Below are 23,995 nucleotides of genomic sequence, written 5' to 3'. Positions count from 1 at the left end.
GGACACTAGCAAATTCCATTTCAGAAGAATCTGGGCCACCAACACTGGCTGGTCCTTCAGGTATGACCTAGTCAAACAGGGCAGAACTACGACTTCAACAGGACAATTGGACAGTAAATTCAGCCCATGTGTGCACAATCTGTCTGTCCATCCCTAAAGGTTTTAGGCAGAATATTAGTTTGTTTTGAGATTTCCGTTGCAAAATAGGAATAAACTTCCCACGTTACTGAACAGTGTATTACACATGGCATACTAAATGTGTTCAAGTGCCTTCTGAGGGTAGGTATCTAAGGCAGCTTACACTAATGAGGGTTTGTAACAACAGGAAGAAATGACTTCTTCATTTTTCTGATTTTTTTTTTTTAAAACAAGTGTAGGAAACCACATGCAAAGAATGACACATAATGCAAGACTAGAACTGCACAACTGACCACTTAGAAGGCAGGACACACAAAAGGTGGGATACAAAAGTCACCTGATCATGCATAAAATTTATGATACAAGCTTTGTCACTGCAATCTCAAGTTTTTTAGCTGCAAATGCATCTAAACTTCACCTCCCAGATAATGCAATGTAACAAGGGGAATAACAGATTATCCACCAAAAGGTAAAAATTAAGTAACAACTGTATGGATTTTGAAAGATGTACAATATAGTTCAAAAAGCTTTAGAGCTCAAGGCAAGAATAATTAGAAATAATCACAGCATGTATGATGGGGAAAGCCAGACTAGATTATCATAATCATATCTTTTGACTAGAAAATACATGAATCTGCCAGAAATTAAGTAGTCCCTATAAAACCATAACGCTTTCCAAAAGGTTTTGCCCGTAGCATAAAATACCTTTATCTTTTCAACAAATGCATTCATAAATGTATGATAAAGAAAAAAAACCTGTTCTGCTCCCATTTTGAGCTATAAAGCCTTGCAAATAAATGAAAAATTATACTTAAATTCATAGAGTGATTTCCTTAAAGTGGATGAAGCAAGCAAATCATTTTAAGTAAAGCAGTTTTGATAATATTATTTGAGGCTACTTGTATTGCGTAGAATACTGTCCTGTCCTTGATACACACATATGCGAATGCGTACTTACTGGCACCAGTTTAAAAAGGAGTAAGTCAGGAATAAGGCAGCTACGGTACGCCATCTCCTTAAGCACTTCTCTGAGATGACTGTAGTGACAGTTTTTCCAATTATAGTTCTATTGCTTAGAGTATTTGGGCTACAATTCTGCATATTGTCATTACAGTTTTGAAATACAGAAGAGATTACAAGAGATTGCACTAGCAGTCTGACAAAAGCCACTGAAATTCAGAGTTAAGAATGTTGGGGAACGTTCATCCACAGAAGACAAGACAGGAATTGGTGAGTGGCGTTTCCCAGTATGCATTCACATCAAAGTGATTTAAACACATTTTTGTTATGTTATGTAAAAATATTTTTTAGGGTTGGTTGGTTCTCTTTTAGTATTGCATCTTCACCAGGGTTATCAGCTGACCTGTGACCATGTTATTTGAAACTAATTGAAAAATGATATAGGTGAAGACAGATGGAGAAAACATACTAAAAACGCTTGTTTGTCTAAAATGAACCTACCGTTTATTGTTGTTGCGTTTAATGAATTTCAAAAAGAACCCAAAGCAACTTACTATCTTGAGAAAAACAGAATTATTCTTATCTTGTGCACGACTGAAATGAATGGAAACAGAAATGAATTGGTCTGACTGCAATGAGAGGTAAATGATTCTCTATTACTGTGTTTTTAATGAGTATCGTACACAGCACAGATGTATAAATCAGAGCAAAAATTCAGCTTCATGCTCTTTATTTCATTTTACTTACCATCAGTTCCTATTTCACTTTTAAGGTCAGTACAAGACTGGGAAAGACACAAGAAAAGACTGAATATGGAAGAACACTTCTTAAATCATTAGTTTTTTGTCATTTTAATGGTGTTAGACTTTAGCAAATTTATGATGCATAAACTAGTTAGCTTTACAATGTCCAAATATTGTTAGTCTTAGACGACTGCTCATTTGAAGCCTGTGCTCTCCACTCAGTTTACAAACTGCCCCTACTTCTTTAGGCTGATGATGTAACTGCCTTATTTGCAGTGTCTTGGTCAGGATACAAATACAGCGGGCTCTGCGATGGATTTGCTCTTAGAGGTGGTTGTGTACTAGTCAGTCTTTCAGAATTTCCTGGAGAACTCTCCCTCCACCTTGGACTTGCTTGCTCCTGAGACACTTCCCACACAGATGGGCATGGGGAGGTAAAATTCATGGTTGGTCGTGAGAGGTAGTTCTCCTGAAGACCTTCTTCCTGGAGGCACCTGTTTGAAAGCACTTCTTTTTCTTTGGAGTTTCGCCATTTCATCCTTCGATTCTGAAACCAAATTTTCACCTGTTTGCAAGTTAATTAGAGTTTATTATCATTCTTTTCTTTAACCAACTTTGCCCTAACCAGGTGTTTTTTTCTTTCCATCTCCTCAGTTTCATGTTCCTTCCTTATTCATTGTTAGAGCACATCCAGTGAAGCTGACTGATTGACATTATCTGCAGATGTTCCCATTACAATTTGCTACAGCCAGATAAAATAGTCTCCTTGACTTTCACTACCTCAGACAGGTGATTATTTGGCTTAGCATGGAAAAAGGACAGCCCAGTATCTAGGGATAGAACAATTCCCTATAGCAACATCCTTCTAGGCAGAAAAGGATTCTCCAAGTAAATTAACACTGTCATTAACAAAACTAAGAGGTATTACTGGCGATGTCAAGCCCTCCATTTAAAAGAGGCTCTAAGAACCATGACTGTCCCATGCACAAGCATAGCTAAAACCAGCTTGGCCATGCAGCTTCAAAATGTGTGTTATGGCATATGACACGGCAGTGAGGATTTAACGACATTTTGCCTGACTGACTATAGTTTTTCAGGAGTTGCCTACAATCCATGTGCTTTTGCAATAAAATTAATTTTCCAAAAGCTTTTTTGATCATGAGCATTTAAAGGCATTTATGAAATGCTAGGAAAAGCTTGGGGAAATACACATCTAGGAACTGGTTTTACCTAAAGAGAAGAAATGGTTGGGGAGATCAATCAAATTATTCAGATTGTGTTCTATTTTCCCTTAAATATTTTGCATTTAGTTCTAGTATTCAGATACTTGGTATGAAGACAAAGGGGCTGTGCTTTCAAAGGTTTGAGAAACATTGCTTTAGATGGCAGGTACTGTTCCTCCAGCCCAACTGGTCAGAAAATCAAAGAAGAAACCTTCAAGGCAACTGCTCTTCCTTTCATGAGGAAGGAAAAATAAAACCCAACCCCACCCGCCACCCCCCCGACATAGGTATCATCTGGTCTATCATCACAGAATTATTTTCTTGTAGCAGTAGTTGTTATCTATGTGTCATTCCATTATTTTTTATTCCCCCAGACTCTCTTGAATATCAAGAACACAGAAGAAAAAATTAAGGAAATAACTGTAATAGTAGGAGTTTGACTACATCTTAGGAAAATTTTAGGCAGTGCACTGGTAAGTGCAATTGCACTTTTTCATTGAAATAGTTTATCCTGCAGAGATTACAGCTCTGTTCATCACACTGAGAAACACCACACTCTGCTTTGTGTTTTTGTTTATAGTTACACTGCTTGCGATGGAGTCAGATTCATCCAGCTTAAGAGGAACCACTCCAGACCACAAGATCTGACCTGCACAAGTGCAGCCAACTGCAAAGTTAGATCAAATTGTTGAGGGCTTTGTCAATTTCTGAAAATCTGCAAGATAAAGATGGTGAGAGCTCCCATTGCCATTCCCAGGGTTTTCTGCTCCCCAGGCAGCTTCTGCTGTATGTATCTTAAGCACTTTCACTCCTGCTGCATGCAAAGAAATAAAATTGCACTGTCACTCTCTCACTTTCAGCTGTACTCCTGAGATCTGCATCTACTCCGGCACCTTCAGAATCTCACCTTCCAGTGGCTACCATGTTAATTATCTGCTGTTACCTGCCCTGACAAACCTCTTCCAGGTTTTGTGCTCTTCAAGCCAGGCACTCTTCCTTTGTTTTTGTCTGCAGCTAGGCCAGACCCCTGAGATTATACATTGGGCTGCTGCCGCTCAGCACCACCATTAACAGACTCGTTCAGTTAGAACAGCTCACTGGAGGCATTAGATCCTCAGCTAAACTCTAAAGTCCTGCAATAAGCCAACACAGACTCATGAAAAATCCCATGAAATGTGAATTGATAAGTAAAGTGGGAGCACTTTAGGTCACCCTGCAAAATGTTTTCTTCTACAGTCTCTCTCAGCCCTGAGGATCTTTTTCCTTGCACAGCTAAGCTTCTTCCTGTAGGGATAGTTGCCTGTCTTTTGGGGCAGAATGGTTTCAGAGCAAGTGCTGTTGACTGCATTGTCTCGAGCTGTTCACCTGTGAGTGCAAGTGTTCTCAGAGAATGTAGGAGCTCTATGCTCTGCTGTTTTCTGCCTGGATCGCTGCCTATCAAGCAGTGGGGTGGAGCACAGTTCCCCACCCCAAAGCTCCTGAGGGGGCTCTGTCAGATAGCAAAAAGAGAGTTGGAATTGAAATGCAGAAGTCATGTTTCTTCCACTTTGTGTGAAAATGGAGCCAACAATTTTTGAATGTACACATTTAGGAAATAAACCAGGAAAGTGTTCAAGCACTCCTTGGTTAAAATTGACATCGATTTACTGAGGCCTTTGCTCAGTGAAGGAGCTCAGGGCTGCCCCTGTGCTGTTCAATTTTCCTCTTTCAAAGCCATTTTAAAGATTTTTCCTCAAAAAGACAGAAAGTCACAGATGTTCTGTCATTCCTTACCTGAGACTCCTTTAGACCCAGGTTAATGGCCAGTTTCTTCCTGTCTGTTTTACTAATATACTTCTGCTTCTGAAACATTTTCTCCAAAGCTTTCCTCTGGTCTTCAGAAAAGACAGCTCTTCTTAATATACCTCTCCGGGATTTGGAGTTAGACTCCTGGGTCAGAAGAGGCAGCACACTTTCCTCTCCTAGTGGAAATGGATGAGAGTTTTACATAATATCTAACACATATTAGAGAAATACTAATGCTGTTCATTATAATGCTAGCAGACTACTGTCCCACTTTTGATTTGTTGGTGTTATAAGTGTGTCGTAATGCTTCAGTCATGTTTGTTAAGGACTAAATCCTCACTTGGATCTAGAGGTGTTGTCAGTGGTCAAGTGTCTCCCCTTGACATGGTAAAAAGTAAATCAGATGAGTTCATAGAGGAACATTAACACAGGGCCCATGCTGCTGCAAAATTCAAATACAGTCAGGGAAAATCTTCACTTTCCTCTGCCCATCATCATCGCTGAGTAAACCGCAGTAAGTTTTCCTATGAGTTTATTTTCTCCTTGTGTGAAATGTAGAACTAGATAAAAGTGGTCTGTAATACTAATTCAAAGAAACTAGACAGGCTTTCTTTAGTTTTGTTTACTAACTAAAGGCTTTCAGGGTGAACTATTTCCCAGAAAATCCCTGGCCATTCACTTACTTATTCTGGAAACTGCAGCAATTTCTTTATTAGAGGATTTGGGGAGTACTTGTACTTACTCCTTTCAACCTGGTTTCTAATCCTTTGACATCTCATAACAAGTCCTGGGAGGACAGTTTTCAATGACTCCAATGACATTCCCTTGATCCATGCCTAGATGGAACTCTGTGCTGGAAAACAGCCCCAAAGTTGGGGGACAGAGCTGCAGTGGAGAAGTAGAAGTGTTTGAATTTCCCTTCACTGGCCTCACAAAGAGCACAGACAACCCAAATCCAGATAAATCTCTCGCCTTCCTCACACCCAATAAAGCCTAAAGCTGGAGTGCTTTCCCATGCTCCCTCTCCCCTAGAAGGATATGCTATACGAGGAGCAGTCCCTGGTGAGGTCTGGTATGCCTCCAGCACTACCAGCTTCCCCAAACGCTCACCCAGGGAGCGGTACCAGAGGCCAGTTGAAAAGGGCCTGTCACCAAGCATTGGATGTGATAATTGCATGGGCAGTTGCAAGCAGGCCAAGAAAGAGCTGCATCTTGATTCAGAAACCTGTGCCATGGGTATATAGCCATTGACACCTATGATTTTTCTGTAGGAGGGAAGCCAAGAAGGTGGCTTTAGTGTGTATTGTGCACAATTCAGACCCTAAAGGTGCAAGCAGTCCTCCTGTTGTCCACCTTCCCATGCACATGGGTCAAGATTGCCATCTCAATTTATAGTTAACAGCAGTTACAAAGGTGTGCTGCTGTTCAATTTCTGTTGAGGAACAGGTTATTTTCATGCTGAAGTGAATGGCAAATTTCCCACGTAAAGCAGATTCTCTAAAAGACTGCACAGTTTTTTGTGAAAAAGTCCATCTATTCTGGTCAGATGTAATGGTGGGGAGCCTTAAATACATTTGTTCAATATATATAGTGCTCTTGAAAATACTAATGAAATCCAGATGCACCTTCCACAAACTCTTCCTTGGGGCTACACACATTTCAACTTCTGTATACTATACAGGTATACATATGGGTACATGTATCTTTAAACACTTGCAGAGAAACAAGCACAAATATACAGAGGATATTGCAGAATGATGAAAAACTAGTGTATATATGTAGGTCTTGCAAAGTTGACTAAGTACTTTTGTGGTGCATGTGCAGCTGATTTGGTATTACATGCATCACCATGTATCCTGCCTCCAGCTGCAACCAGTAGAGGAAGAGTATCAGAAGCTGAACAATTGTACAATGATCCTTCCCTAAAATTTACTGCCACTGTTAAACATTACTGATTTAGGGACCATTGCATTCCGCTAGACATGCGTTTCTTGAATTTTTCTACACTTTTAGAACCCATCTTTACATTTGTCCCTTGTAACAGCCTTTAGCAAAAATTATCGTGATTTTAAATGTTAGAGTATAAGGCTAAATTTAGAGAGATGTATTTCAATTTTCAAAACTAGATCTGAGACTAGATACAAAAAACCACAATCTAGTGGTTACTGTCCTGATATTTATTACATAGTGAGACACAGTCAGACTTCAACCAAACCAGAATAAACTATCTGCCAAACAGAAGTCAAAATGCCACAATGGACATTTCTGCAGAGGGCAAGCCAGGTTCGTATCTCTCTGAGGAGTGCATAGCCCCTCCTGACCCCCACCCCAAGCTCCCATCCTGCTCATGAAGCTGGGGGCAAACAATGGCCCTTCTTTCCCAAGCATGTTTTCTCTCCTTCTTCCTCAAATTTGGTGAATTTAGGTATTGTTTTCCAGGTAGCCTCTGAGTAGTTTCTGATGATTCATCAGCCATTCTCAAGTTTACTGGAAGGTACAGTCTGACAGCAGAACAGCTGGTACCTTCTCTCATCCCCACCGCAGCACGAGACACCAGCAAGGGAAGAGGCACAACAGGGCTAGTCCTTGCCTCCTGGCCTCCATTCCACAATGGAGTTGTCAGCCAAGGACAGAGGATGCCGGATTATGTGACCCCTTAAAATTTGTCTTGCCTGGCTGGTTGTTAACAGTCAATCAACAAAGAAACAACCTCCTGCTGGAGCCCTGAGGCACCAATTAATTCCCATACAGTCAGTATGTAAGGTACAGCTTAACACCTGTATTAGACTAACTTAGTAGTGAAGAATCTACACATTCTAAGGCACAGTATGTGACTGATTTTAAATTATTAACTAAACAAAATTTAACGATGAGCAGAATGCTCACAAGCAAACAGCCACTGGATCCAAAAGTTTGAAACTCATGCTTGGGATAACGAAAACTCACCATCCGTTGACTAGCCTAGAGAATTTTTGTAAGAATACCCCACATTCCAAAATGCATTCTGACTGCTCACACAAAAACTAAATTTCAGTTTGCGGATTAAAGGATGTTTCAGTATGACAGCATAGGCAGTCATTCACCCATTTTAACAATTCCATCAAAATGAAGTAAGCCAGTTTGCAGCCTGTTGCTCTGAACATGTATCAAAAGGTTTAGTGTTCTGCTGACATAAATGTGAATGTTACCCACTATTTCCTGTGTTGCTGATCTGATTTTTGTTTTGCTTCAGGTTTTTTTAAGTCTTTCCTTTGTATCCTAATATATAGTGATAAATGTCCTCTTAATCTGTGGAACAATCTTCATTTGCCTTCATGGCAGAGACCACCTTGAAGGAGCAAGTAAAAGCTTTAGTCATGGTTTCCATTTTTTCATTTGAATTCAATACATTCTAGTTAAATGGACAATTAATAGGTCACTTCCAAAATAGTAGTGTATCAGTCCTGGTTAATAAACAATCCCCACAGTTGATAATGGGCCTATGTATTCAGCAAGTCCCTGTATACACTCAGCTCATCCACTAAATCCCTTTTCAGGTAGACAGGGTTATATGGGAAGATGAGCTAGAATGAGTCTATAAAAGTCAGTTTCATTCACTGCTTTATTTTTCAGTCAAGTGCTTTAAATGGTGTCCAGAAAATCTCTTGGAATGTGAGACAGGAGAAAAGACTGGCACATAGAGTATTGCTTTATGGCCATACAAAAGGGCAACTGACCCTTGCCCAGGCCTTTTCAATGTGAAATGGTTCCTAAAGTTCATCTGCACAGTGAAAAATTGTGGTGAGGTCGCGTGTGGATGAGTAAAGTGAAAGTGGTGATTGGTCATGGTGCTGTCAGCCATTGTGGGAGAGCCGGGGCCATGTAAAACGCTCTGTGGGAAAGTGTCAGCCCCCTAAAGAGGTGCTCAGAAACTTGCAGCTCATTAAACTGCCAGCATTTGCTGCCTCACTTGTCAAGAATCATTCAACTTAGCAACTGCCCTTCTGAAACATTCATAAAACGCATGCACATAGTCAGGAAGGGTTTGAATGCAACCGTGATATAAAAGTGTATGCTAGAGCACACATAAGCTCCAATTTTCATTTAGATCTGATATGCGATTTCTGCTTTTTCTCTGTTTTGAATGACAAGGAAATGTTCCTTCTGTTTGTACTCCTGAGCCATAAACACATGAAATCAGGAATATCCATTCTTATGCTATGGCACACAAAATTCCCAATCAACACTGAATTTAGATTTGAGTTAAATGGAAGTGTGTTCCAGGTCGTAATCCTGAACGTATAATGTATACTTGTCAAAATTCTCTTCAATTTACTTCTTCAATTTTTTACATTAAAAAACAAAACCAAATTAAAAATGTCCATGCATTTGACTGCTACAAGAAGAATTATTGTTTTATTTAAATAATTCTAGGGCTTCCTGAATCATAATTTATCTCTAACAGATACTAAAATGCATCATCCCTTTTAAGATCTTTCAGCTCTTTTCTTCTCTTATTTGCAAATGTTTATTGACACAGATTTTTTAAAGAGTTACTGATTTTAAAGACTCTTTTCTAGCAAACTGAAAACAAGGAGCTTTCCTAGGTTAGCTCTGTCTGGGTGTCTCAATCCATTAGAAACCTCTCACAATTGCTCAGTGTACTTAAGTTTGATAAATCTTTGGAAACCCTCTGAATAGAATTGCTGTGATTTTACTAAGGAATTAGCTGCTGCCATTGCATCACCAATTAGTTTTCCAGAACACATTAAATCCTGCTGCTCTGGTTTACAGAATAACTCAAGCATTACTGATGAAGCATAAAAACTTACTTGGAAAAGCAGTGGGGGATGCAGGGTGCTGACAGGACCCACCGCAGAATGCTGAGTAGAATGGCGGGGCTCGGAGAAAAAAGTGTTTGGAAAGAGCTGCAAAGAAAGCACAGATCTAATTGATTATCCATTGAGCTTAGGTGATATTCATAACAACAGTCCTCCAAAAAGTCAGTGTGTAAAGTCCTGCCCCACAAATTCTTTTTCCTTTTTTCAAGATGGTGATATTTTTAAGGCAAACAATGATAAACCAAGTAATTGCTCTTTAATTTAGCAAAGTTATTTTATATGCGTAGCTTAACTACAATATGCAAAACTCTCAATATATTTATCAGAAGAACGAAACTGCAGATTTGAAATTTACTTCAGTAATTGCTGTAATTATGGGGTTTTTTTCCCTAAATACTGGGATTGAATGCATTATTTCAATAATACATTGTTGAAACAATGAGTATAATGCATCTGAAAAAGTTATTATAAATAACTCCAGTAAGCACGATATCCTAGAAAAACAGAATGTAAAAATTAATCCTGTGTCTTCTGCTTGTACTCCAATGCTGTTATTAGTACCCATATCAATAAAGTCTTCAATAAGTAAGAAACCTTAATGAATAAATGCTATAAAATGCAATGAAATGATTCAGCTGAGCTCTACAGGCACAAACCACAGGGCCAGACCCTGCTATCCTGACGGTAAATGTGTTCTTGCTGGCAAAGTGCTCTAAATTAAATAACCTAATTTCTGAAGAAGTCTCTGCTTAATACAATAAAAAAATTGCAAAATTAACCCACTGAATTAGGTAATATTTGGTAAAAATTCTACATAATTTTTTGAACCAATGAATCAAAAGTCTCTGTTATGTCTAAAAAGTGCTTCCAAATCTTGGACAGGTCTTCATTATCTAATAGTCCCTTCATTTTTTTCTATAAAGTTCATGGGCTCTTCCATTAATCTTAATTACCTTTTAATTTCTGCTCATACTAGTCACCCATGAAACCTGGAATGTTTTTTCTTTTGAAAACAGATACATACTTTTAGAACTGTAGGCTTTTAAAATGTGATCAGCATCAAAACATTTATGTCACTTTCCTGTTTTGGTTTAGGCAGAAAATACGTGGCTCTAGACCCTGTACTGTAGTTTGTCCAATCTCTAGAAATAACCTGATTTTTTTTTTAAAAAAAAAGGAAGTAACTGCACACTTAGATAAAAAAATTAAGAAATTAATAATCAGGACAAATAGATAAATGTATCTAAGCCATGTTGTTAATTTTTGAAGGGTTTTCAACAGGATTTAAAAACAAAGATCACTCAAATTTGGGTTCCCAAGTACATATTAGGGTATCATAGTAAGTTTTCTGACCATCAAATCTGCTGATCTTCCAAAGCAATAAACAATTGCTGTAGAAGCCTAACTCTAAATATTTTTAAAATATTTACCTCTATTTTTTATCTGAATAAAAACAAGCATAGGTGAAAATTTCTTCAACTGTAATTACAAGTTGATAAGCATTTTACTGCTAGAGCTTTTCATTGACACTTTGCTGTTTCTAATGAAATGTAAATACACTCCAAGTGGAACTAGTTGCCTATATTTGAAGTGTATGCTTGCAAAAAATTTACAAAAAGGAATAATTTACATCAGGCATCAGTATTCTAAAGCTTCTTTTCCATACAAGAACATCATATGTGGAACTGTGTCCTAAGGAGCTTAAACCAGTCAAGAACATGCAGCCAAATATTACATATCCAAGGGGCTTCAATGGAACTGCTGGGGTGTATAAATTGGAAAGGATTTGACTGACCAAAGCAGCACAGGAGACAGCAAAGGTAAAGACCTGCCAAATAACCTCAGCCATTCTCCTGAACATGAGAACACATTCTTGACAATATGTTTTATCTGCTGCAGTTCCCAAATGCCCAGGTGAAGAGCTTTTCCTCCCTTGCTTGGAAGCCACATTCCTCATGCCATTATCAAGTTTCCCTTGCAGCCAGATAAAACTTTCAACTTCTAAAAATACAACTTAGTATACAGAAGGTGCCACACTCAATTCCTTTGCTTCCTTTTCAAAAACCCCAAATATTCCTACGCTGCCATAATGCCCTATTCCCTTTAATCATTGCTCCAGCACCTTATTCATTCTGATTTTTGGTCAGACTTAGATCATATGAACATGTTGGCCTGTCCTTGATATTCCTTGTTATGGTTTCTCAACTCTCTTCAATTCCTTGCTCTTTTTTTGATAATGTGGTGCTTATAATGACATGTGATACAGCCAGAAGACATCTGGATAAATCAGAATTAAATAAGTTATTGTTTTGGATAGATAGCATGCTCCTTCAAATAAAGATGGAGGAAAAGGAAAAGATAAGTTTTCTCCGTTCACTAAATCTCTCAACAAGCAAGCTGCAAGCATAAAGGTCAGGAGATGGATCAGGGTCAAAACCTGAGACATTTTGGTTAAGGCAACTCCAAACAAGCCACATAATTCCATGGATGTGGCTGGCAATGATTTAATGCACTAGCACAGCACCGTAACACAAGCAGTAGAGATTCTGGCACTATTCTACTCAAGTCAATGGAAATCATGTTTCTGGCTTTCTTGAGCCTTTTTTTTAATTCTTCTGCCAACTGCTGTCTTTTCTGCCTGCATGGTGCATATCCCTTTAAGGCAGAACATCTGCTTAAGTAAGATGCAGGCGATAGCCCCATATAATTCTGAACCTGAGCCCATTACTTGAGACTGATTTATTCTAGATCCTGCGGAACAAACAATGGCATTATGTCTCCCTAATAGACAACTGTATGTCTAGTTTACAAACTTATTTAATGTGATCCAACTACACTGATGCATAAATGAATTCTACATTAAGTATATCAAATCACATCTCCAGGTCACATCTACTGAAGCCACTGCACTCAAACAAATGTGTAGCAGTTACAGTTATATCAGTAAAAAGCATGTGGCATAACACAGGGATACTCAAATCTACCTTGGAAGCTCTGTGTAGAGGAAAACATTAATGCTTCAACCTAACACATCCAAGTGTATTTTTTATCTTTTACAGAAACAACAGAGAATATTCATCACATTAAATGGCTTCCACTGTATGCATGAAATGGCATTAATGGAACAAAAACTGCTCAGAGAAAAATTATATATTTAATGTATATGTATTTCAGAATTATACTGTGATTGTACCTGTAGGAATTACACAATATATATCAGCACCGAGGACAATATACAGAAGGCATTGCTTATGCTTTTGTTTTCTGTTCACATGTATCATGGCCACTCTACCAATATTTGTTGGTCAAGCAACGCGAAGCAAACATTGTTTGCTGTTCACATAAAGCTGAAAACTGCTGAATTCTCAGAATATTACTTCTGTATTTATTGGCCAAAATGAAGTACACAGTAACCAAAAAGCTGTTGCTTCCAGCCATGCAAAGCACACATCAATCAGAGGCCAAATCCTAGTAATTTGTATACAGGATACTTAATGCTTTTTCTGCTTTGCATTCCCACTTCATAAAAACAGAGATTGTGTGGAACTAAGCATTTCATAAGAGTCAGATTTTACAGGTTTAGCTTCACAGATGCATGAAAATGGGTATCAGAGTATGGCAGCATAAGTGGCTTTTGGCTCTCAAAGAATTGTACTATATGCTTTGAAAGAAAATGTATTGGGTCATAAACAGAAGGATGAAACATCTAAAATTAAATATTATCTTTTTTTCACAAAAGATAAATTCTTTTGACACTTGCTGCATGCAAAATTTTAGTAATAATGCTTGTTTACATTTAGCTTTGTGAATAAAAAGCATTTTACAGACAGACAACAAAATTATACTAAACATGCAAATGGATCTCAAGCTCATCTAGTGCTAAAACTCAGAGATCAGTTCAAATGTTTTAAAATATGTCAGCTTTGAAGATATTCCAAATTCAAAAGCCCTCCCATACTAAAAAGTCATGCTGACAGTGGTACCAAGAGTTTACCTTCCAAATATCCACCATTTGAGAGTAAGGTTCCCAAGTACAATTCAGTTCAAATGAATATGTAATTTTAAAATGGCTTATTATTAAAGACACTGTTTGCTTTTCCTAATCCTCATGTTGTGAAGCAGCTCACAACATAGTATAGGGCATTAGCTAGCAGGAAAGGGGGAAGGGGTGAAGAAAAAATGGCTATTGATGAAAAGTGAACTGATGATACACTTCTGGTATTGCCCATATAGGGCTCCCTCACTGCACATGCTGTTATAGTTTCTTGGGTTTTTCGTAAAGCTAACTGATAAAAATGTAGTATAAACCTGTGAAGAGAGCTGAAACACCTCCAAAGAACGATTGAGAAAGCTGACTAGAGCCAGCTAACAAGAAATGGTAAGCACAGGAACAGACAGACCTCAAGCTGCACAAACTCTTTAATTCTCCAAGTATTACTAAGCCCACGTGAACTGCTTTCCACAGTGATTGATGCCCAGGTTCTCACCCTGGCAGGTAAATTACAAATACTATCAGTAAAATTATCCTGTTTGATCTGAGAACTTTGGAAGCCCATGAAGTGGGCACAAGTAAACTGTAATTTCCTACCTACATCCGTTCTTGGCAATGATTAAAGCAGGCTTTTGCAAAGCTGCAGGAGTTTCATGTCATGAAGAGCTCCCTGGCAAACAGTCCAGCAGCAGCTCTGCCAGGTTAGTGGTCCAGCTGAGCCACATGGCACCATTTCTGCTCCTGAACCACAAGCCATGGGCCTCACAATAAACCATGGGCTCTGTCCCCAGCAGTTACTGTGTTTAGAGTGCAATGTTCCAGCAGCAGTCATGCACCTCCAAAGCATTTGAGCCAGCTGAAGGGGAGCCCCTGACCATGAGAAGGAAGCAACAGACGCTGCAATATCCCACCAGAGGTAGTCAGCACCACATGAACCTGGCAAACCTTACTGCAAGAGCCTGTAGTACAGCATCCCTCAGAGCTGGCTCTCCTGTACTCCCAGTTACTGTCTATTTGCTTCCCATTCATTCCTGTAAAACATGACCACATGAATGCTCAAAAGAAGCCAAGCCAAAAGGGTAGCATTCACGGATCAGTTTTAAAATACTGGCAAACGTTCATAGATTCAAAAACCACAGAAAGGGTTTTGAAGTGTTAAACATATTTTGAAACCCTACACAAAAGATGGATGCAAGAAGTGGCCTTGCATTTTTATGTTGGGTCTTGGTGGGGCTTTCAAAAATTAGCAGAGTAGTTAGACCAAATAGGGCTTGAAGTGTGCTAGCAGCATGATCACCATTTCCTTACACGTACAGCAATGTAGTGGCTGACAGTCATGCTGCAGATTAGCTGAGATCATGCAAATCACTGTCAATTTTCAGAGGCATCATTCAAATGCCTTATTATTAGGACATAATTTGCTGTACATGTTCTTCTCTGCCTGAGGAAGCACAGGTGCCTCAGGCTGGTGACAATGCATAGTCAGATTTCACCTCTGTGACAACCCAAAGCAACAACCAAATCCCACACCATTTGTCAAAGACTCAATGGTCTCCAGGTTATCAGCAGTAAAGGTGGCCTCTCCATGCCTCGTACCCAGCCTTGCTACTGAGAAGATAGATGGGGAACTGGAAAGCTGTGGATTTACCAGCTTTGTCCTTCTTCAAGACACTCAAGTGCTACTGCACTCCAGCACTTTCTGCTTACCAGTTCTTGTCAAAAGGGGCAATACTGTCACTTCTCTGTCTAAAAGGTCAATGAATTGTCTAAGCTCCTTGTTTGGGCCTCTTACAGAGTCAATGAGAAGAGGTAAGTAGTTCTATATAATGATCCATCACCTTAAAACAGACATCTAAGAAGGTAAGTTGTGTCATCCTCTGGAGGCATCTCTCTGTATTGGCTATGGATTAGACAAGATATTTAGACAGCTAGATTAGACAAGACACCTATTTTTTATTAAACAGCTGAATTACTAAGACATTCTTAACTTTCATAGCTAACATCAGAAGAGTACAATCACCTGTACAGCCATAAAGACTCTAAAAAAATCATAAAATTCAGCCATAAAGACACTAAAATTATTTTATTTGATTTTCAATGCTTTGTTTAAAAATAATTTTCTCAAGCAAGGCCAAATTAGGGCCACTTGCTGCAAGAAGACAACTCACTGTTTTTTGACTGTTGTAGCCCTAATACAAAATCCTACAATAGGCCAAAAAGCACCATTTATTCCAGTGGTATGCAGTGATTAGCTAAATTTTCCAACCTGGACCAGTCTCTACTTGCTGCACTATTGCCAGCTCCAACCAGACAAAAGTCTCAAGATAGCCTAAACATTGTTAGAATGAAAAAATAAATGGTGAATTCTTTTTCCTTTAACATGAGCTTTCTAGTCTTTTTACATTTGTAAAAGGAAATACCTTTTCAAGTTGAAATTCAAGATATTCACATAATCATAAGATTCCAGAGGTGAGCACTTTAACAAACAACACCAAATTGTCCAAAAGGAGGAGGTAACATCCTCAACATACGTACAAAATATCTCCAGAGAATTGAGTGCTGTAACTTCAGAAAAAGGCAGCCTTTCAAGGGAAATTTTCATAAGCTTTTCAGCACAAAGTAAAGGCCATTTCTCCAACATGACAACTCACCTCAAAGAAACACAGCTGAGGTTACTTAAAATATTTAGGTGCCTAACTCTATAAGAATCAGGTTCTACATATATGACATTTGGAACAACCTCCTACTGCTTTATATACCCACACTTGTTTCCATTTTAAAAAAAAAAAATACCTTCCCAATTCTGCTATGGGTCATGATTGACCACAAAGATACCATTTAGAAAAATCAGAGTAAAGTTATCTTGCAGAGCTGCATTATACAAGAATGCATAATACTTTCGGTCGGCAATGGAGTCAGAGAACTTGCCTCCCAAAATTCGGGGGAATTTGTTAACGCAAAAAAATCACAGTACAACGAAACTTGAAATCTCAAGTAGAGAATTTCCCTGATGAGATTAATCCTTATCACATTCATATGTTTTCTAAAAACATGAAGAACATACTACAAGATTTCAGAAGGCCAGCTCATTCTGCAATACAAAATACATTTTACAGAAGTTAACTACAGACATGATTAATTCCATGTTTTCCCCTTGGTGAATTGCTTTTCTACAACCCCCACCACTTGTCTTCCTAGTTCGGCTTTGAGATCTTCTGGTAATGCTTAAATCTTAAAAAGAACCAGACTCGGGATCTTCTTCCTTTCTCAGAGACAGCACAGCAAGAATTGCCAGAGGAAAGAGCACTGTCCAGCCAATGCTCATACTCCCTACTGAGCCAGACTGCCAGACCGGTGGCTGGGTTGGAAAGAAGCTGGCAATATAGTCTAGCTCTGACAATCTTACAATGAGGACAAAGATCTGTCCTTTAAAAGCCATTCTGCAGCTACTCTTAAGGTATGCTGGGCACCCCAAACAGACTCCATTAAACAGCTCACAAAGTTAACTGCAAGTAGGAAAAGATGCTGCATGGTGTCCGTGATTTCTGATACTTAGATAAACTTCTCTGTCTCCCAAGATGAACTTCTAAACAATGAAGGTGTCTCAGTGCTCCCGCAATCAGGACATAAAATGCCAAATAGATCTCCCCACCCTAAAGAAAGTTTCTATCACCAGAAAACAGCAACAAAACAGGAAAATCCTAAGACTTGTTAGCTAGCATTTTGCTTGAGGGAGTGTAGCACTATAGAGAGGCTTGTGCAAGCCTAGAGGGAGCCGAGCTAAAACACTTGGATCTTTCCTGCCGTTTAGTTAGTGTTACGTGTTTCTTGACAACACACCCCGGCTCCCAGACGGTTTGAAATCAATAATTAATAATCATTTATTCACTAAGAGGGGGTCCAAAATGAAGGGGGAAAAAATTACTTAGTTTCAGTAATTGAAGTATCTCCTGGTTGTCATAAAGAAACACAAGAGATTTTACTATAAATAGGCAATAAGGTATATTGATTCAACTAAGTATTGCAGGATAGAATTACTGTCATCACCTGAGGGGAGAAAAAACAACACTGGTCCAAAGAGTTAGCCTGCAGAGTTTTATTTCCCTGCAATGCTACCAGTTTTCTGGATTACCTTAGGCAAGTCACCTCATTTCTTTTTGCTCTAGTTCTCCTCTACGCAGTAGAAATCTCTTATCTCACTGGCACTTGGTGATGATAAATGCATTAAAATGCAAAAAAAAGGTTACAGAAAGCTACACCTGTATCACAGAAGGGATGTTTATTATTATAAGTCAAACTTATGTTTATGATATACTTGTTCTAATTGCTTTCTTTTGTGGTGTATGTACTGTACTTTATTCTGCTCTGTTGTATTCTGATGTTTTATGCAAAAATCCCCTAAGTTAAATTTTTCAGCACATTTTGCAATGGAACTATCTTGCTGTTTTGTTTGTTTCATTGCGCTTTTCATCTGTTTCCCTTCTCTATTAATCTATCAAAATGCCAAGATTAAAGTAGAAAGCCATATTCTTGCCACATATGACCATACTCATGGTCACAACGCTCATGACCACATTCAGGTTGTAAAGCACTTACTGTCATCTTTCTCCAGGGCAAATGACTTGAGAAGAGCAGAGATTTTCAGAAAATAAGTTCAAGTAGCAGAGTAACTTTGCATTCCTCAGGTAGGTCACTCTGATCTGGTGTCAGCCAATACTTCTGGAAACCAAGTCATCATGAAAGATGTGGAGTGGACCTCTTTAAGGCACCCGTGCTACAGACTCCATCTCAGCATCCTCCAGATAATTTTCCTATGTCAGAAAACACTGAGAAAAACTGTCCAATATTCTAATTTATCCAGAAGATGATAGGACTGGAGTACAAGGAGAGGAACCAAATTTGAGAGTAGCAAGCAGAAACTGAGGGCTTACTTGCACTTAAGAGTCTATTAGTTTGCTCTGAACTTTTATCTGGAGCTTCCCTCATCCTTTAACAGGCAGTGCAAGTACAAGCAGCACAGCTGTAGTATGTTTCACTGGGAAACGCTGCTTTACAACAACATTTTAGAAGTCTTTAGCCAGGCAGAACACAGTCTGAGCATCTGGTGTTTAAAAAGCAGAAGCAGATTCTGCATTGCTTTACCTCATCAGGGCTACATATACACACTGTATGCAAAGTTCTCATAAAGCAGAAGACAGCATTAGGCATATATTTTATCAAGGCAAAAGGCCTTAAAAGAGAAGAATCCTGCTCACAGTGCACAGGCTAGAAGAAATTCAGCTCAGCTAGACAGAAACACAGTGCTTAACATGCCTGTTGAAGGTGGTGGGCCCAGTTCAGCGTTCCATTGTCAGCACTGGGGCTTCAGAGCAAGGTACAAGAAAGCCTATAGGAATCCCAAGCTGGTAAAAACTGGCATACCATTGCAGAAGGCAAGTGAGTTTATCATAGAGCAACAACACTCCTTCTGCTTTTCCTTCTTAAGTTTTATGTAACATGCTGCTTGTTCATATGGTTGTACTCTTAAGTACAAATAAACTAAATTAATTTTTAAAAACTGTGATTTGATTATATTTCAGTTTTAAATATCCGTGTAGTGTTGGAAAGTGATGAATTTAAAATCTGATAGACAACATAAAGATATTTATTTCAAGCCCACTCATTAGATGATATATCTAGGATGTAACACTGTCTGAGTACTTTTTCAGTTTTTCGTTTAGGATAATTTTGGAGAACTCAAAATATACATGCAGATAAGCACTTGAAATAGTCAAACTAAATTCTGTGAAACCTGTAAATTATTGAAATGGAAACATGCTGATAAAACTTTGCTGCTGAGGAGTTACAAAGGAAAAAGCTACCATGATCAGATGGACCAAATCAAGAGTGCCATCCCACCCAGTCTCCTTTGCCACCATGGAGAAGTTTTCCACTTTACACAAAGAACACAGGATTTTCATTCTTTAGCACTTTTATGTTAAAAGTGTTAAAAGGTACCCTAAAATGGAGTGCTTTCTTCATGTCTCTCCTTGGTAGGTTCTGTAGATACATGTTGGGTTTGGAACTGTAAAAAGGTTCAGCTTATTCAGTTCAGTCTCTAGTGTTACTTTATATTCCTGCCTTTCTGAGAACTTCAGGTGACCTCACCAGAATCTGGGACTACATGAGCAATACAGATTACTAACTCCAAAAGTCTGATAGTTTTTCAATTCTCTTTTTTATTTTAAAACCCTTGGATTATGTAAGATCATTTGTTAGAGCACTTTTAGTCCCTGCATGATCTATAAAGCACTCCCTAGTTCAGAAAGATTCAAAAAACATTTTGCTTTATCATGTTCAATAGTCTTATTAAAGACTTAGACCAAGATTTTCCAAAATGACATGTGATTTGGGGTCTCCAAATAGAAAAGAGTTTATTCCTCAAAAAACTCACAAACTCACTGAATACTCACAAAAATCAGTAAATTAAAGCTCCCTACCTAGTACCAATTCCTTAGTTAAAATACCTTCATTAGCCCCTGAAAGCTAAAACTCTTATGCTGACAAAACACTTTTGCCCCATCACTGCACACACAAGAAACATAACACGCTGGCTCACCACCCCAGCCTTACTCACAAATGCAAGTGTTCAGTCTGAACAGTTTTGCCAGCGTACAGAGAAGAGACACCTTAGAAATCACAAAATCTGGCTTAACAGGACAGTTCCGATATAATTTACATCTATGAAAGTTCAGACACCTAAGAGCCTTCGTCACTTCAAGACATGTAAGTCAGATCAGAATCAACAGATCCCTGTTAGAATATGTGCATCTTCTACCTTCCCAGGAGACCTTTTTCCTGAGTGCATAAGGAAACCTAGTATTTCTCACTGCTCAAATTAAGAGCCTGGTGCTTTTGCCCAAAGCTCCCTCTGAAATCCCTGGGAGCTGTGGGATCAGAAGAAATGTAGGATTGAACTCCAAATCACTAGGCACACCTGCCACACTTCGCTAAATTCATGAGGACTACTGTAGGCTGATCAAAGAAAGAACTAGTCCTGGATGCAAGCATTTGAGAAACGGCATTCAGGAACTTTTGTAATACTTAGAAAGTTTGCCTATAGTGATGAGTGCTGGGGCATCTGCTACCTCCCCTTTTACATTTGCTCTGTACACAAAAATGTAGGATTTTCTCTAGAGCTTTTTTTTTTTTTTTTTTAAGGGTGGGGTGGAGCAGGGAAGGGGAGAATATGCACCTAATGCCAGAAAGATAGCACTTGTCCTGTTTGCTGGCCTGGCCGGTAGTTGGTTAAAATAAACATGCTTGAATAACTGATATGCTTAAGATAACACTTATGGCAGCTGAGGTCTGGAATATTCAGAAATGTTAATATAGTTTTTTGACTCTCTCCTGCCCGCCTTTACAGTACATCATGCTAAAGGATCAAGAACTGTTTTGGATTTTGCAGAACACTTTGTAGGATTTAAGTGAAGTCAAATAACGCCTGAAAAGAAAATAACTGTTATTAATTCTGTTTCTAAAACGAGTCTTTTGGTTTCACACCTTAAAAGCCTTACTTCAATAAATGTAGCTCTCCTTGTCTGATTTTAAGTAATTTAAAACTGCGTGACCATAAATAAAAATTCTGAAAACACCACACAAGACTGAAATAAATTAATATATTATAACGGAGAGGCAAAATACAATATAAATGGAGAGTCTAATACCAAACCTTATGAATTAACTTTGAATTCAACTTCCACCAGCTCCGTGACTGACAGAAGCGCACATTTCTAAAAAGACTTTAAAATGTTGTTCATGCCCAGGCAAAATATATTTACATGAGAACCGGCACATCCCAGAACGGGCACAGTGTTTGGTACAGCTGTCGGCCCCCAGCCCTGCGGCCCGGCTCAGGCGGGCGGGCCCGGCAGCGGCGGCAGCCACCCCCGCGGCAGCACGGCGGGCGGCCGGCCCGGCCCGCGCACTGACACCCAGGCAGGCGCTGGTTTGACACCGGGCCGAATGGCTAACTGCAGGCCTTTTACACAGCTTTAAAGCTTTTCAGGGTTTTTTCCTGCCCCGGGTTTTTGTCAAAATTGCTAAAAAATTCCCTGCTTTCCTTGAATTAATTTTCCTTGTGGTAGCAAGAGCCCGGTCCTTCGCCTCTCGCTGTCCCCTCTGGGACGCGGCTCTTGGGGATGGGGCTGCTGCCTCCCGCTTCCCGCCTCCCGCGCTATCCCTACCGAGCGGGACGGGACCGCTCGACTTTCTCCCAAAATTAAGAATTTCAGACCTTTTCGGAGCGCCGGTTGGCGGTCAAACTCTTTTACCAACCCTTCAGGCTGTGAGGAACTACTAGACCTGAAGAACTACACCTGCCAGACCTGCGATTAAGGGCAGTTAAAAGCCCTCGTCGCTACCAGCACGCAGCTTCCCCGCACTCACTGCATCCACAGGTGCCCCGCGGTTTAAAGCCGCCAGCCGGCTGCCTTCGCGACCGGCCCCTCACCCGCCCCTCGGGGTCCCGTCACCAACGGCGGGGCAAGACCCTCGGCCGGAGCCCCGCCGGCAGCACCCCGCCGCGGGGAGGGCGGCTCGGCACAAGCGGGGCACGGCGTCCGGCCGCGCCGGGGCTCGTCAGAGCGACTGCGGGGGAAGGAGCGACCGCGTCTCTGCCCGCCGCCGCCTGGGCCGTGCGAGGCGCGGGGCCGAGCCCTCGCGAAGCCCCTTCTGTCCCGTCTCCCCGGTGGCGGGACGCGGGAAGGGGCCGGTGCTCACCTGTGGCTGCCGGCGGGAAGACGCCGCCTCTCTCCGCCGCCGGAGCCCGAGCTGGCAGGCGGCTGCCGTCCGCCGCGGAGGGGTTAAGCACTTGAAAAGCCCATCTTGTCGCGTAGGGACCCCCTGAGGGGCTGATTTGTTCCGCCGCGGGGCACAGCTTGAGGGGGACTGGGCTGGCGGGGAGGGGACGGAGCTGGGCAGGGCTCGGCGGCGCCCCGGCCCGCAGCAAGTTCTCGATGAGAAAACTTTTGCCCAGGTTGCCAAAGCCCGGCGCCGCCGGCAGGTTGAGGAGAGCCGAGGAGCCCACCAGGTCCCAGTACAGAGCGCTGGGCAGCATAGCGAGGGCTTTTACCCGCCCTCGCCCTGCCCGGCCCGGCCCACCCCAGCCCGGCCGCCGCGGCCCCTCACTGGGCTGGGACGGGGCGCCGGGCTACGGGGCCGGGCGGGCTTGCGGGGCGCCTCCCCGAGGGCTGAGGAGAACGGAGCGGAGAGCTCGGCGGGCTGTCCGTGGAGACGCGGCGCGCCTCTTCGCCGGGGTGGAAGGTGTGTCCAAGCGCATTCATTATGTCAGCCAGGGACGGCGAGTGATGGACGCAGCCAACAATGCCGCCTTGCCCGGCAGCCCCCCGGGGGAAGGGGGGTAGGGCGGGCAGCTAAGGGATCGTGGCGCGGGGGTGGCTGTCCCGCTTTACCCGCCCGTCCCCCTCAGGGCTCGCCGCCATGTCGGGCACCCCCCGGCCTCCCGACATGGCGGCGGTCCCGCGCCTCCCGCTGCGGGGGTGCACCTGTTGGGAGGGGAAGGGAAAGGCCTCTGGCCTCCGTCCCGGCGGGGAGGTGGCTCCGGTGCTGGCCGCGGCGAGATCATGTCGACCTAATGATCCCATGAGGTAATGGGAAGATAGTTATTAGCTCACTCCCTGTGGGCATTTTTATCTGGCCTTTTTTGTTGTTGTTAGTTACACCCCTCACCCCCCCGCACACACGGGATTTTCAGCATTTGTCTTAATAAATCTGATTAAGATCATCATGGTGCTATTAATCATGTTTTCCTCAAGATGTGGGATGATGCTTTTCTGTGGGCATAAACATCCCTTGGCAGGGGTGGCTCTGTCCGTTTCTACTTCCCTGCATGTATTCTTACTTACTTTCTTAGAAACCATGTAATGTGGCAGAGATGTCTCATTTTCCAGTTCAACAACACATGCATTAAAATTGGAAGCTGTTCCCAAAGACCTGATCACATCTGCTTGTTTTGCAGACAAGTCCTTTTATTTCAGAGCAGCTGTTCACCAGTCAAATCTCAAGGGATATTCACTGGAAAACCCTCTGGAGCGGGTGTGTCCCTTGTTTTTGCATAGCAGTAGAGGCATAACCCCACAGACATCAGGGTAGTTCATAGCTAAAACTAGCTGGAGGAGTAGAATCATCTGTGTCCTCAGACAGCCAACGGGAAGGATGGTTTAACTGCAGTGGTGCCAAGTAATAATTTGGGAGATGTGAATTAAGGATGTCCCAAACATTCCTTCATGTCTTGAGGAGATTGGTCCTGCCAGAGTTTGGGCGCTTACTCCGTTG

At 41.1% G+C, this 23,995-nt stretch overlaps 1 protein-coding gene across 1 annotated transcript; it reads right to left on the bottom strand.

Moving 5' to 3' along the window:
* Positions 1–1,324: 1,324 nt before the first annotated feature.
* On the bottom strand, positions 1,325–23,169 carry DBX2 (developing brain homeobox 2). The gene is made up of 4 exons (XM_055808451.1): positions 22,421–23,169; positions 9,661–9,756; positions 4,838–5,025; positions 1,325–2,406 (listed from the first exon to the last, which is right to left on the bottom strand). The coding sequence occupies exons 1-4, from the start codon at positions 22,755–22,757 to the stop codon at positions 2,086–2,088; spliced, it is 942 nt and encodes a 313-aa protein (XP_055664426.1). The 5' UTR covers positions 22,758–23,169; the 3' UTR covers positions 1,325–2,085.
* Between the last annotated feature and the right edge of the window lie 826 nt (positions 23,170–23,995).

The sequence above is a fragment of the Falco peregrinus genome, chromosome 6 (genome assembly GCF_023634155.1).
Source record: "Falco peregrinus isolate bFalPer1 chromosome 6, bFalPer1.pri, whole genome shotgun sequence".
Lineage (NCBI taxonomy): Eukaryota > Metazoa > Chordata > Aves > Falconiformes > Falconidae > Falco > Falco peregrinus.
Note: the sequence above shows the minus strand (reverse complement) of the source record. Positions and strands in the feature narration are given on the sequence as shown.

Bases quoted from the DNA above. Each gene is read 5' to 3' on its own strand.
- DBX2 (XM_055808451.1), bottom strand. From the start codon at position 22,757: ATGCTGCCCAGCGCTCTGTACTGGGACCTGGTGGGCTCCTCGGCTCTC. The intron at 9,757-22,420 runs GTGAGCACCGGC...CTTTCTTTGCAG, and splicing joins CTTCCCGCCGGCAGCCACAG to CTCTTTCCAAACACTTTTTT. The intron at 2,407-4,837 runs GTAAGGAATGAC...ACTTGCAAACAG, and splicing joins TGGGTCTAAAGGAGTCTCAG to GTGAAAATTTGGTTTCAGAA.